Source organism: Taudactylus pleione, unplaced genomic scaffold (genome assembly GCF_031769625.1).
Source record: "Taudactylus pleione unplaced genomic scaffold, aTauple2 ptg000711l, whole genome shotgun sequence".
In the NCBI taxonomy this organism is placed as follows: domain Eukaryota; kingdom Metazoa; phylum Chordata; class Amphibia; order Anura; family Myobatrachidae; genus Taudactylus; species Taudactylus pleione.
In genome coordinates, this window is record NW_028285113.1 from 828,459 (window position 1) to 844,163 (window position 15,705).

The following is a 15,705-nucleotide window of genomic DNA, read 5'->3' on the forward strand; positions in this document are numbered from 1 at the left end:
TATATGAAAAGACGAGTGCATGAAGCTGGCATGTACCAATTTTCTGAAAAATTACTTTTTTTTTCGTAATGGATTAAGTTTTTATGACATAGGGATCATAATAACAATGCTATTGTATATGTTGTTAGTCTATTTACTGCTATATTTTGTGAATAAAAGTGCTATGTCCGATCCAGTTCTTCAATTCACTAACATCAGTTCCAACCTGATTGTCTCCAAACATTGGTTCCAATCCGATCCTGCTTCATCAATTCCATATCATCGATTCTACTACATCGGTTCCTATCCGATTCTACCACTACAGTTCTAATTCAATTTCCAGTCTAATAAAGTTGTTCCCTTCTGTCCTCGCCTTTGGGGTCATCACCTCCAGCAGTTCCACTGCTTCCAATCTTCCAACCAAGCCACCCAGATTCCATCAAGCCTTCCTAGCCTCCACTTCAGCCTCCCACGCCTGTTCCAACCCTCAGAGGTGACAACTGAGCTCTGATGTCGTATAAAGGGGTATGACTATGAGGGGCCTCTGCCTTTGTCTGGCATGAGGGGACTGAGCTTTGATGCCGTATAAAGGTGCATGAGGGGGCTCTGGCATATGTGGGAGTCTGATGTCATATAAAAGGGGCCTGTGTCAAATATAGGGGCATGAGCAGGCTGTGATCCCAAATGTATGACATATGTAGGGCATGAAGGGGTCTGATACCATATAATGGGACATGAGGGGGTCTGATGACATACAAAAGGGACAAGAGGGGGTTCCGTATGGCATATATATGGGCATGAGGGGGTCTGATGCCTTATAATGCGGTATGAGAAGCTCTGATTCCATATAATGGGGCATGAGAGAGCTTGGTCTGGTATATATAGGGACAGGGGCATAACCTACCGCTGTCACTGACCTTCACCATAGGATAATAGCTGTTTTGCATACGGACGCAAGTGCAACTTTTCTAATGAAGGCAAATTGAAGCACAAAAGTCTCCTAGTATCCAAATGCTTCTTCAGAAAATTCAATAGTATCGAGAACAGAAAAACACGACCATAGTAGTCTATGAACAGCGCTTAGAGACATAGCGAGAGCAGGCTTTGTTCCAGGCAAAGGTTCTGAAGAAACTTTGCTGTAAACAGAAACTAGTTAAGGCTGAGGTGGCTATACTGTGCATTTGCATTTGGAGCAGCTGATATATTACTTTGCCGGCCTTTGCACTCCACATCAAGGCTGAAGTGGCCAAATTGTGCGTCTGCTTTGGAGCAGGTGAAAAATATGAGATATGGTAAGAACTTACCCCTGTTATCTCTATTTCTACGAAGTCCATAGGGTTCCACAGGATACCTTGGGGTATAGGTGTGACGTCAGTCGCAGGGCACCAAAGAGTTAAGCTTTCAGCCTCCCAGGATGCACTAGGTCCCCCTCCTATACCCCGCCCCCGGGCCAAGGCACCTCAGTTAGTTACCAAGCCATAGGCCGGAGGAGGAGAAGGAAGAGAGAGAACAAAGATCTGGACACATACAAGAATCACATTCTCACCAGAGGGAGACGGAAAACCGGTGACCAGAGCAAAGCCCATCTGCAGCACAGGTGCGACAGGGCGGGAATCCTGTGGAACCCTATGGACTTCGTAGAAATAGAGATAACAAGGGTAAGTTCTTACCATATCTCATATTTTCTACTTCAGGGTCCATAGGGTATCCACAGGATACCTTGGGGATGTCCCAAAGCAGTATCCTTTAAGGGTGGGGACGCTCCTGTGCAGAAAGGAGAATCCGCCGCCCGAAGGAAGCATCCTGAGAGGCGAAGGTGTCAAACCTGTAATACCTCACGAAGGTATGGACAGAAGACCACGTAGCAGCCTTGCAGATCTGAACTGCCGAGGCACCACGTCGAGCTGCCCACGAAGGACCCACAGACCTAGTGGAATGAGCCTTCAGAGAAGGAGGGACCGGTAGGCCTTCATGAAGATAAGCTTCAGAAATAGCCATACGGATCCAGGCTGCCAAAGTTTGCTTTGAAGCAGGCCAACCCTTTTTACAGAAGCCATAGAGGACAACAAAGCGTCCGACTTCCTAAACAAAGAAGTGCGGTCAACATAAGTCCTTAAGGCCCGCACAACATCCAAAGAGGCCTCACCCACGGAAAGACCCGGTGAGTTAAAGGCCGGAACAACTATTTCCTCGTTAACATGAAACTGGGAAACAACTTTGGGAAGAAACTCGGGCCGAGTGCGGAGCACTGCCCTGTTCCCATGAAAAACCAAGAAAGGGGGTCTACAAGAAAGAGCCCCTAACTCAGAAACACGTCTGGCTGAAGCAACGGCCAGAAGGAAAACAGTCTTAGCTGTTAGCCATTTAATATCCACTGAGCCCAGTGGTTCAAACGGCGGTCCTTGGAGAGCCCTCAGGACCACAGCCAAATCCCAAGGCGCCACAGGTGGAACAAAGGGCGGCTGAATACGGAGAACACCTTGCATAAAGGTGCGCACATCCGGGATTGTAGCAATCCTACGGTGAAACCAGACAGATAGGGCCGAAACCTGTACCTTCAAAGAAGCAAGGCGAAGCCCATGATCTAGTCCCGCTTGCAGGAAGGCGAGAATCCGAGACAGACGAAACTCCCGCGGTGCATAACCTCTCGGTCGACACCACTGGAAGAACGTATGCCACACGCGATGGTATATCCTCGCGGAAGACGGTTTCCGAGCTCGTAACATGGTACGCACCACAGAGCTGGAAAAACCCCCAGGACCTCAGCATGGCCGTCTCAACAGCCACGCCGCCAAAGACAGCCGAGTCAGGTCCGGGTGAAGACAAGGACCCTGAGACAGAAGGTCCGGTCGTAGCGGCAACCGCAGAGGACTGTCCACGGACAGACCCTGAAGGTCTGAGAACAACTTGTTGTTGTGCCGGGACGCCATGAGGTCGATTTCTGGAAGACCCCACCTGTCCACCAGTAGTTGAAAAACGTCCGGGTGCAGGGACCATTCCCCTGGATGAACATCCTGGCGACTTAGAAAGTCCGCCTCCCAATTTAGCACTCCCGGGATGAAGACCGCTGATATGGCCGGAAGATTGCGCTCCGCCCAAACCAGGATCCGAGAGACCTCTACGAGAGCCGCCCGACTGCGAGTTCCTCCTTGCCTGTTTATGTAGGCCACGGTGGTAGCATTGTCCGACTGGACCTGCACCGGGTGACCCTGGAGAAACCGCTGTGCCTGCAGGAGAGCATTGAAGACCGCACGGAGTTCCAAGATATTTATTGGAAGCTCCGCTTCTGTCGGTGTCCACCTGCCCTGGAACAAGTGTGGACCCGAAACTGCTCCCCAGCCCCGAAGACTGGCGTCCGTTGTCAACAGGACCCAATTTGGAACCCAGAACGGACGTCCCTTGTTGAGGTGGGTCGTCTTTAACCACCACGCAAGGGACAGGCGAACCTCCGGGGTGAGCACAATCGTCTGGAACTTCAGAGACTGAGGCAGCCCGTTCCACTTGGACAGGATCAGGTGCTGCAGAGGTCTGGAGTGAAACTGGGCGTATTCCACCATGTCGAACACCGACACCATGGAGCCCAGTAACCTCATCGCCGAGTGTAAGGACACCCGGCGGCTGTGAACTGCGCACCCTTGACTGTAAAGCAGAGATCTTGTCCTCCGTCACGAAGATCCTTTGCTGTCCCGAGTCCAATAAGGCTCCAAGATGCAGAATCCTCCGAGACGGGATTAGAGTGGACTTCTGCCAGTTGATTAGCCAGCCGTGCCGTTGCAGCAGTGCAATGGTCAGGTCCAAGTGGTGTAACAGGAGCTCTGGAGATCCTGCCACCAATAACAGGTCGTCCAAGTACGGCAACATGCGGACTCCTTGCAGCCGCAGAGAAGCCGCCATGACCGCCATAGCGTCCTGTATGTCCAATGACACCATGTAGTCCCCAGGTTCCAGCGCCAGAATGATGGACCGTAGGGTCTCCATCCGAAACTTCGGGACCCGCAAAGACTTGTTGAGTGCTTTGAGGTTGAGAATCGGACGATATGACCCATTGGGTTTCTGTACCAAAAATAGATTTGAATAGAAACCCTGGCCCCTCTGGGAGAATGGAACAGGCACTATAACTCCAGCCTGGAGCAATACCTTCCGCAGCTCCGTAGCCTTGTTCCGGTCTGATGGTAGACCCGTGGTGAAGAATCGAGCCGGGGGTCTGTGCCGGAAGGAGAGGGCGTACCCGTGAGAGACCACCTCCAGAACCCAAGTGTCTGTCGTAGTGAACGACCAACACCGGGAGAACTGCAGCAGGCGGCCTCCCACCCTGGGATCCCCCAAGGGGAGACCCGGACCGTCAGGCCGCAGTCTTGTCATCTGGCTTGGGGGCCGGACGTCTGGTACTCCATGCCTGTTTCCGGGGCTTGACCGATTTCTTAGGGCCAGCCTGTCGAGGAAACGACTGTGGTTTGGGCCTGCCCTGGGCCCTAGATGACCGAAAGGACGATGGTCCAGAACCAGAAGGAGCAGCGGCCGACGGGAGACAAGCAGATTTGGCTGCCGCCAGCGTGGCCACAATCTTATCCAGATCCGGACCGAAGAGAACTTCTCCGGTAAACGGCAACGCTTCCAGACCTTTCTTGGATCTGCGTCCGCCTTCCAGGATCGCAGCCACAAGGTGCGACGAGCAGCTACCGCTGCTGAAGAAATTCTAGACACCAGAGTACTAATGTCTAGAGCCGCCTCGTTGATGTAGGTGGCCGAATCACGGAGATTGCCAATCAACTCCGCCTGTTCGGCCGGACAGTCGGATTCAAAAGAAGCCTCTAATGAATCCGCCCAGCGCTCCATCGCTCTGGCAACCCAGCAAATGGCCATAGCCGGCCGTGCTGCCCCCCCTGCAAGGGAATAAGCGGACTTCAGGCAGATTTCTACCTTGCGGTCCGTAGCATCCTTAAGGGAGGACATGGATGGCATCGGCAATGTGGCACTACGGACAAGACGGGTCACGTGAGAATCCACCTGTGGAGGGGATTCACACTTAGCAAAATAATTATCCGCGAACGGATAAGCCACCGCCAGGCGTCTCTGCGGCTGGTATCTTTTGCCAGGTTGTTTCCACGCCTCCTCTAAATGGTCCACCAACTGACCCGAAAGAGGAAAGACTGTGGCATCGCCCTTCACATCTTTGAAAAAGGTATACTTAGATTTAGCCGCTGGGGGAACTTCGTCCTCAATCACCAAGGCTGTGCGGACCGCCCGAATAAGTCCAGGAATATATACTTTGGACTTAGCATCAGCGTCCTTAGTATGGAAAGGTTCCTGATCGTAAGGATCCAGAATCTCCCCATCATCAGACGTCCCTTCGTCATCCTCATAAGGAGCGGACAGAGACGCCACCGGCCTTTTATGAGGCCGCATCACAGACTCCCCTTGCAACACATCCGACAAGTGCTGTACAGAACTCGTCAGGGAGTTAACCCACGCTGGCTCCTGAGAACCCGGGAGCGGGGAAATAGGGAGACTGTGGGGTACCACCAATTGTCGTGGGAACCCCTGCATGGGTGACGACACCACAGACTGCTGGGACAAACCCATCGGAGTAAACGCGGGCTGCTGAGCTAACTGGCCCACTAAAGCTGTTAACGCCTGAGCGAAACAAGCCCAGGGCGGCTCCTGTACCGGTGCTGTAACCGTAATAGGCCGCGCCATGGACAAACACTGCCGGCAAAGGCCCTCCGCGCTACCCTCCCCCTCCGCTAACGGTACTTTGCACGTGGTACACTGTAGCCGGAGGGGAAAATCACTTTCAGACATTATGGCACCACGTATGTGACCTCTCTCACCAATTAAGTATTAAATAGGCGAGAGACCACCCTGCAGCACCGCACCGCAAGGGCTTTAGCAGAAAGAACAGGGACAGTAATAAAGCTGACAGTTTAGAGAAGAAAAGTTACAGGCAGCGCTAGCACAGTCACATACAATGCAGAGAAATAACAATTCCTGCACTAACAGCGCTGATCACTCAACTACACAGACACAGGGCCTGGTAGGACACAGCGCTGCATACACAGACCTGAGCCACAGCGGAGGAGAGGTATGCGGGGGGACCCAGACCACGATGCTTCCTTCCAGACTTCCAGCAGCGTTCACCATGCGTTGCAGAGAAGATGGCCGCCGAGGAGCAGAGAGAAGCTGGCCTGGGGGAGGAGCGCTGACACAGGACCAGTCAGCACAGTGCAGAGAGGGCTGTGTGCAGCGGGGGAGGCGCCGGCTGTGAGACAGGGAAGGCGCGCTCCCCTGGCATGCATTTAACCCCTGGGACGCCGCAGCGCTACCGCTCTGCTGCGGTCCGCTGTCCCAGGGGGTAGTGGAAGCGCAGGTTGGTCGCCTGGCTCCACGCTGCAGCCAGTCCCCAGGGAGCCCCCTGCCTGGGGACTTAGGACCATGTGATCAGCGGGGACCCACCGCGGGACCCCGCTGCTTACCTCTGTCCCCCTTGAATCCGGCCATGGTCCGGAGCATCTGGGGTCACCGCTAGCTGTGACCCCAGACGCCCACCAGCATCCCCGGATCAGTACCGGCGTTCTGGTACCGGCAGGGGTGTAGGGAAGACAGCATGGACGTCAGGACTGACTGTCCATGCTGTTCATCCAGATGTGCAGCCACAGCTGCATGAAGAAAAAGCTTCAGGGGCTCTTCTAGCCCCCACTCCAACAGGTGCACCCGACTCCGGCCGGGCACCAAACTAAACTGAGGTGCCTTGGCCCGGGGGCGGGGTATAGGAGGGGGACCTAGTGCATCCTGGGAGGCTGAAAGCTTAACTCTTTGGTGCCCTGCGACTGACGTCACACCTATACCCCAAGGTATCCTGTGGATACCCTATGGACCCTGAAGTAGAAAAGAACTTTGCTGTCTGCTCACAACCGAGACACAGAAGTGACGGAGCAGCCTCCCTAATTGCATCTTACGGAGGCCAGCCGCAGGCGGCACGTCTCTGGACTTGTGTGAGTACCCTTTAGCACTGACGAGTGCGGGGAATGTAAGTTTATGGTTAGATAAGGACAGTACGGACGGGGAGAATAGCTGGAAGTGGAGCAGCAGTCAGGTCATTTCTTCTGTCCTACACGACCAGGAGCACAGCAGCAAGTCACTGTACACATTCCCAAGCTCCCATTTATACGTTCTGGGCCAACACAAGTGCATACCATTACCTATCAGTGACATTTGTAAGTTTGCTGGAATATTTTTTCTAGTGATACACTTACATCAAGTCAGCTGCTCTAATTAACCATATTAAATTGGATAGTCATCCGTGTGAGTTGATTTTGCACAGTTATTGCTGAAAAATATCATGTCCATATTTATGTCCTTTTGATTGAAGTCTTTTTTAACTTTATATTCTACATGTTATGTAATTATTAATGGATATTACATCTATTTGTACAAAAACCATGAGTTGTATTTAGCTTTTTAGTATTGGCGCTCCAATTAAATTAAACAAAGAAGGTCAGCCTGCCCCTCCTCTTCCACTATTTGATATATGTGGGGGCTGGACTGAAATTATTAAGAAGAAAAAATTATGTGTGAAATAGGATTCAAACTACTAGAGATTGTTACCACAACTGCTGTTTGCAGGTACAGTATATACAGCTGTATCTGATATATTTTACACAATATTCAGCACCTTGGCATCTGTTTTACACCAAGGAGCGCAACACATAGTTCACAAATGGACAAAAAAAATAAAAAAATATTGGCCTTCAATTAGGAGAAAGACAGGGACACTGTTAATAAGCCTACTTCATTTTATTCTCAGCGGGGAATCAAATAATTTTTCCTAATGCCAGATCTCCCGTCTAAAGTGACAAGGGGGGGGGAGGGGAGAAAGGGGGCCCATTACTTTTCGCGCAGGTTTAGGCACGCAAAGCGGTTAAACCCATCTAAACTATTGGTCGCGCTGCTGAAAATGAAGTTTGGGCGCCCAAAAGCCGGTCTTTTCTCACATTTCTGCTCACCACCTCAGGAGGGAGCAGGCAGAGATAATGAGCGCCAATGGCACTCACGACCGTTTGGAACAACAATTGAATCGCTCCATTGGGCGCCAGGGGGCACAAAAAACAACTGAGTTCCCCCCCCTCAGTGTGGTGTTGCAAATTACTGAAAAACACTGTCTAGAAAACGCTAGGTGGTAGACTTACTAACCAGCGGGTGGTTAAAGCCACTGATCATCGGCGACTTTGAGCGACAGATTTAAGACGGCAGTAGAAATAAATGCTAAGCAAGCTTTATTCAGCATTTATTCCTATTGCTGTTTTAAATCTAGCAGTCAAAGCCGCCTACTGGTTAGTATATATACCCCGAAGTCTGCAGCATTCCAGATAATAGATCCCATATATGTATGTATCCTATGTGTCAAAGTCATAATCTTTCCAACTATAACTTTATTAATAGATGAACAATGAACGCTTACACTGAAAAAGGTTATGTTTCTCAAACAGCTCCTGACAGCTTGCTTTCTCATCCTTGCTCTCCTCATCATCTGGTTCTATGAAGTTTGCCATATCGTCACTGTCCTCAGTTTCACTCAATGTTTCGGGAATCAATGGCGGGTTCATGTCACTTGAACTTAACTGTAAGAGATCAAACAAAAAGATGTACAAGGGATTTTGGGCCTCATTTATCAACGAGTGATATTCTTGTTATCAATCGTTACTAATCTTAAATGTTGCGCCAACCAATCAGCTCCTGTCATTTTTCAAACACATGACAGTTAGGAGCTGATTGGTTGGAGCACCATTTAAGATCAGTAACCAGTGATAACAACAATATCACTCGTTGATAAATGAGGGCCCTCAGCGCTTTGCAATAGATCAATTCAACTAAAATCATTAAAGGATTAAATATAGCCACTGTTTTATATTACTACAGTATATGAAAGGTTGTACAACTACAATAATACAACATAATACGGATTTATAGTTTACTTATTATCACAAGCATGTTTTTACAGGGTATCATATGTTATGCTGGGCATACACTGCCAGATAAAATGTCTGTCAGACCGACAGACATTTTATCTGGCTGCCTGCCAGCCGCAGATGTCGCCGGCATACACTGTGAGAGAAATCTCACAGTGTATAGCCCGACATCCGCGCTCCGCCCCCGGGGGAGGAGACATTTCCCTGTTCCTTCCGTAGGAAGGAACACAGGAAATGTCTGTCTGTCGGCTGCGCTGGGCATACACTGCCCGATGCGGCCGACAGTTTCCCGGGTAAATATCGCATCGGACGGGCATGCTGGACAATCCAGCATGCCCGACCGAGCAATATTTAACCCTCGGTCGCCCGCATACACGCTGCAATTATCGCGGCGATCCGCCGATATCGGGCGGATCGTCCCGATAATTGCAGAGTGTATGGCCAGCATTAGGAAGGAGGTGCATCTCTATCTGGGTCACAGAGTTTAAATTTAAAAAATAAATAAATACACAATTCATGGTTTTATAATTCATCACACGGCAAAGAAAACGTTACCAAAATGGGCAACAAAGTGTTTTGTTTTTTTTTAAATTAATCTGCAAGAAATTGACCTGAAAGCGAATGTTTTTTGATTTTTTTTTACAGATGATTTATAGATTATTTTTTTTGTTAGTTTTAATGAAATGCATAAACTGTGAAGGAATAATAATGATAGCCCAACAAAGCACAACTATTTTGAAAACTAAAATTGACCTACCGCATAGTAAGGGCCTTCTGAGTTTATTGATGCAAGGACAGAGGAGATCTGAGCATTAAAAAGCCCCCACCTTAACCGTCCATCCCACAACCATACGTGACCCCTCTGAGGATAACTCCCTGAGCGCACACTCTTGTCCTGATATTTCTACTAGACAACCCTCGGCTACTGAAACTGCCCAAGAAATGTAAAAAATTCTTATGCCGCTAATTGACAAAAAGACTGAGGCATTACAATCTGCATTTGATGCCGAATTAGCTAAAATCGATACCAACACATCCCGAATGGCCTCTTTAGAGCAAAGGACCAGTGATTCTGAGGATCGCACGAAGGACCTGATTCAGAATCGCACACTATTTGCGTACGCTCGCTCTGAATCAGGGCGTCCCTATTTTTTTTCTTTGACCTGCCTTCAGGCTGCTCGTACAGCTGTGGGTGACCGCCCACAGCGTGTGCGTGCGGCCTGGCGATGGTCACGATTATCGCGACCAATCGGGCTTGCGAGGAGACCCTGTGATAGGGTCTCAGGTCTCGCAAGCCCGACTGGACTTCCTGCTCTAATAGAGCTGGAAGTCCACTACTGACAGGGCCGCTCACAAACAGCAGGCGTTCCTACGAGAACGCCTCAGTTTGTGCAGCCACCCCCCCCTCCCCGCCTACAAAACGGGACGAGCTGGCGATCAACATCGACAGCCAGCCCGTCTTGTAGCGAGCCCCGGAGCGAGGGTTCGCGCACACCATCGACCCACTTGCGAGCGTTATGCGCTCGCGTGCGGGTCTGAATCAGGCCCTAATTCCTTACAACAGCTAGCAGAACTCCCAGGGCAACTCTATACAGCCTCTCCAGACCAAGGTTGACGACCTAGAGAATCCCTGAAGCTGTTAAGGGACCCCAACTTATTGAACTCCTTATGACTGTCCTCCCTAGAGAATAGCAGATTATGGGTAACTCCTCTTTACCACATATTGAGCGAACTCATCGCTTCGGCCCTGATAGACATAATTCTGCTACCAGACCCCGTCCTGTGATAGAATTTCCTTTCATGCGATAGTCAAGGAATTTTGCTGAGTGCCTATCATAGGGTTCAACAATTGGAGGTTGAAGGTTTTGTATTTTGATCTTCCAGGATTTTTCAACATTTGTTTCGCAAAAGCGAAAATAATTTGCTGATGTATGGAATAAATGGAATCGGTATGTATTACCGTCGAACCTAAGCCCTGGTGGATGAAATCCCGACGCCGGAAGTCCGGCAGAAGAAGATCCCGACTAAGGTAAGTAAATACCCTAACCCTCCTCTCTCCTCCCCTAACCTTCCCTTAGGGGTGCCTAAACCTAACCCCCCCTCCCCGCACCCTAAACCTAACCCACCCGGGAGGGTGCCTAACCCTTACCTCCCCCTGGTGGTGCCTGATCCTAACCCCCTCTTTCCCTAGCCTAACGCTAACCCTCCCGGTGGGGTTCCTAACCCTAAGTCCCCCCGGGAGTCCCTGAACCTAACCCTCCCGACGCCCTACTTAACTACGTTCGGTATGCTGGGTGTCGAGATTTTGGCGTGGAGCTAATGATAGGTGTCGGTATTTAGACGCCTATCATTAGTCCCATACCGGGCTTTCACTGTCGGGAAGCCGGCGGTCGGCATTTCGACCGCCGGCTTCCTGACTACATTCCACAGTAAATTGCTCCATAACAATAATATGTATCCTGCCAAGCTACGGTGCAAGACAATGGCCAAACCCTTTATTGCCAGAACACACTTCACCCGTGTCCTCAATTTAGCTGGGTCTCCTCAACGTTAAGGTTGCCCTTATTCTTTTATTAAACATGATTCTCTATGTTTGTTTATTTTTGGGTGTTTATTCACTAAACATGATACTCACTCTAAATTTGTTTGGTATTGGAAAAATTTAAAAAAAATGTTCTGAAGTTTTTGTGTGTCCATTGCATATGTACTGGTGATGCTCGCCTTCTCCCCCCTCATCCCCCCTGGTTTCTTTTTCTTTGCTGCGACTTGTCAACCTCTTCCGCAGGCTGGGACGGAAGGGTCATTTATTTATGGTTTTCCTGCTTGTTTTCAAATTTCGCTAAGTTGGGTATAGGCTGAATGTTAACAAGCCCCAATACTGTCCCTATCTCCACTGCCTCAACCCATTTTAAACTGATTTCCTGGAAGGTGGGGAGCCTGAACTCCCCTGTCAAAAGAAAGTGTGTAGTGACCCATTTGCGTATGTTCCGCCCTGAGGTTATACTCCTACAAGAAACTAACTGGAAAGTGGGAGGTGATTTCACACTACGGGCCCCCCTGGGGGAGTCTCCATTCTATTTCATAAAGATGTTCAATATACTATTACTGCCACTGTTTCTGACCCGAAAGGGCGCTTTTTAATATTAGATGCAACAATTTGGGGTACGAATTACACTCTAGTTAACTTATACGCACCAATTGTGTCCGCCTCTGAGTTTCTACATGCCATCACGCAAATTCTGGCTCAGCGACAAAATGGCTTCCTGATCGTTGTGGGTAACTTTAATTCAGTAGATAACCATTTTATAGACAAACCACCTCCCTCTAGGCATCCTACCATGCCTTTATATAGACAGATGCAATTTCTAAAAACTACCCATTAGCTTACAGATATCTGGCGCCCTCTCAATGCCTCTGATCGCTCTTTTACTTTTTACTCTGTGGTGCACAGTTCCTGGTCACGCATTGATGCTTTTCCAATAGGGGATGCATTGGTCTCTCACACACACACACATTAGACTGACGTACACAATATTGTCATCTCCGACCACGCTCCGGTCTCCCTTACTCTCACTAAGCCCGCTCTTACAGGGGGATTTCGTCCATGGCGCTTTCAGTCTGATCTTTACACTTCAGGTGACTTCCGTAACTTTCTCATTCATTGTTGGATGACCTACTCTGAGGAGAACATTGATTTCTGGGATAGGACTGCTACATTTTGGGGTGCCTCTAAAGCTACAATGAGGGGACATATTATGGACTAAGTCTCTCAACAGAAAAAGAAAATCTCCCTCGGTGTCCCTTGACCGTATCTTTGCTGCTTTAGCTGACTTTGGCTCCATATCAGGTTTTTTGGTCACTATCACTAAGTCGGTGGAGCTTCGTCTGGGTCAGCCCTCTTCTCGTACCTCTTTTTGTCTCCAACATCACAGTTAAGTAGGCTAAGCACAGTTTCATGTATTTAGGTGTCCAGATTTCAAGTGATCCCCATCTTCTCTACGATCTAAATTTTTCTTCAGTAATCCGATCTGTTTCAATGGAGCTGGAGGGTTGGAAGAATTTACTATTATTTTACTTAGGGCCAACTGGATTAAAATGATATTGTTCCATTAACTAATGTACCTTATTTAAGTTCTTCCCTTCCTGTCTTCTAATAAAGATGCACAATTGGTTAATTATATTTTTAGGAAATTCATCTGGAACGGCAAGCGCCCATGTATTGGCCTCAATAAATTGCAACAACTCAGGTCTTGCGGGGGAATTAATTTTCCCAGTGCACAATTGTATTCTTACGCTGCTCACTTCAGATATGTTGAGGAGTGGCTGTGCAGCCGAGACCTACATGCTAATACTTCCCTTGAAAGGGAATTTCCAAAGGGTGGCGATCTTATTAGCTTTCTTCACACTCACAATCAGGAAGTCGTCCCCCTGGTGTTGCCGGATAACCCATTGCTTTGGCAGACTAAAAAAACATGGCACATTCTTCGGCACAAATTTGGACTGAATGCGCATAAGTCTTTGTACCTCCCCTTTCTTTCCAACCCGAACTGTCAAAACGGTAGGGCCTCGTATCCGCTTAACATGTGGCGTGCTCATGGGGTGGGTGATGTAGGGACACTTGTTAATAAATCCACCAAGAGGCCCCTCACGTTCCAGGAGGCTAGGGAGAGTTATCCCACATTGGTACCATACCCTCTTGCATTTTTGCAAGCACAACACTATATTAGCTCAATTGTGCAAGTTTTTCCAGCCTTGAATTGGAACAACTCACTGGATACCCTCATATAAACTCAATCTCGGACAACAAATGCCATTTCCATAATTTACACCCTTCTACGTCCCGTATTTGTACCCGATAATGATCTTGGCTCTCCCGATTTCCTCATTTAACAACAGATTACTTTATTTGATCCCATGACAAAGCCTACACACTGATGTTTCTAAATATCCTACATAGAGCTTATTTATCTCCCCATAGGAGCTTCTTCATAGGAACCTCGCCAAATTCGAATTGTTATAAATGTGGAGCTCAATCAGCAGATCTGTATCATTGCCTTTGGGCATGCCCCATTATTCGTGGTTTTTGGCTTCAAATACGTGCCTATTCTATTGCTAGTTTGGTCAATTATGTCCCTTTTACGCCAGAATGGGCCTTGTTTGGTATACTCCACTCCCCCCTTGGAAAGAGTACAATACCCCTCCTGGGTCAAAAACAACTCTAACCTTTGCAATTCCTTTGTCCCTCCATTGTTCAAAGTTTTTATTCTCTAATGCTGGTATAAAATTTGGATTTCCTTTTATCTCTGTAAATTTTGAAAATTCTGGGTTCCCTTGTAGCACCTTATTCACTGCTCACCATACTGAGTATGTACTTTGAAATATTATATTTGATTTATATTGCTTAGGTCAGTGGTTCCCAAACATTTTTGAGTCACAGTAACTTTCTTGGGGAGTGTATTAATGCGTTGAGTGTGTATGGACTCACCAATGCTTGTTCCTTGTTCTAAGTTCATATATATTGATTTATCCAGAATCCAGTCCATTATATACCGCCAGTGGACTGCTCTAGTAAATGCCAATACATTCGGGACCGCCAACCCCCCTTCCTGTCATTTTAACCTCATCTTTGCCATAGATATAAGTGTTTTTTTCCCCCCTCCATATAAACCTTGAAAAGGCATTCGTACACATCTTAATATCTTTCCTTGTTAAAACAGATTGGGAGAATTTGAATTAGATATGATAGTTTTGGGAATAATACACTTTTTACTAACGCTACTCGTCCCGTAACGGACAATGCAAAGGGATTTCCAACAATTCATCTGATCTTCTATCTTCCTTATTAATGGGATCTAGTTGGCCTTTATATATATATATATATATATATATATGAGTCTCTTAATGGGTATTTCACATAGCTCCCCAAATATTTTATTTTAGTTAGAAACCCCCTGGAATTTAGATAATGTTTTCCTAGTTTCTTGATCTAAGATACCCGTATTTAATGGAAGAATTTCCGATTTTGAGGATTTAATCTTAAATCCTGAAAATTGTCCAAATTGCCCTATGATTCCCAAGATTGCGAGCATTGAGCACTTTGGGTTGGAGACAAATAATATCAAATCGTCTGCGAATAATGATACCTTTAACTCTATCTGTTGAATTCTTATCCCTTGCACTTTTTTTTCCATACGAAGTGCCTCAGCGAAAGGTTCAATCGCTATGGCGAATAGCACTGGTGACAATGGGCATCCTTGCCTTGTCCCTCTGTATGTATTTATATATTTTCTGACACATATCCATTGCATGTTATTCTAGATATAGGTACATTATATATTGTTTTTAATATTTTAATGAATTCCTCCGGGAACCCAAATTTCCCCATTGTTTCAAATAGATGTTCAATAAAAGGATTTTTTCACGTCATCCATAAGAATCAGTTGCGGTTCCTTCACTTTCTTGTCAAGTATCCACTGACCCGCTGCCATTATCTTCCTCAGGTTACTTACTGAGTGCCTCCCCGTTATAAACCCTGTTTGATCTTTCATAATAATATTTGGGAGTAGTTGTTTTATCCTCTCTGTTAGAATTTTAGTCATTATTTTGTAATCTACGTTTAACAACGAGATCGGCCTATATGACCCTGGGATTTCCAAGTCTGTACCCGCTTTAGGGAGAATTTTTATCTTTTCATCATTAAAATATTTAGGTATTTTACCTGTATCTATTTTTGGCCCTAAGATTTTATAGTATTCCCCTG

The 15,705-nt window shown here is 47.6% G+C and overlaps 1 protein-coding gene across 1 annotated transcript in view; it reads right to left on the reverse strand.

Moving 5' to 3' along the window:
* The window catches only part of CCDC82 (coiled-coil domain containing 82), a 68,491-nt gene that overhangs the window by 16,012 nt on the left and 36,774 nt on the right, over positions 1-15,705 (reverse strand). Inside the window, exon 3 of the mRNA XM_088456730.1 lies at positions 8,438-8,597. Coding sequence (XP_088312856.1) covers positions 8,438-8,597 — 160 coding nt within the window. The remainder of the gene's footprint in view (positions 1-8,437; positions 8,598-15,705) is intronic.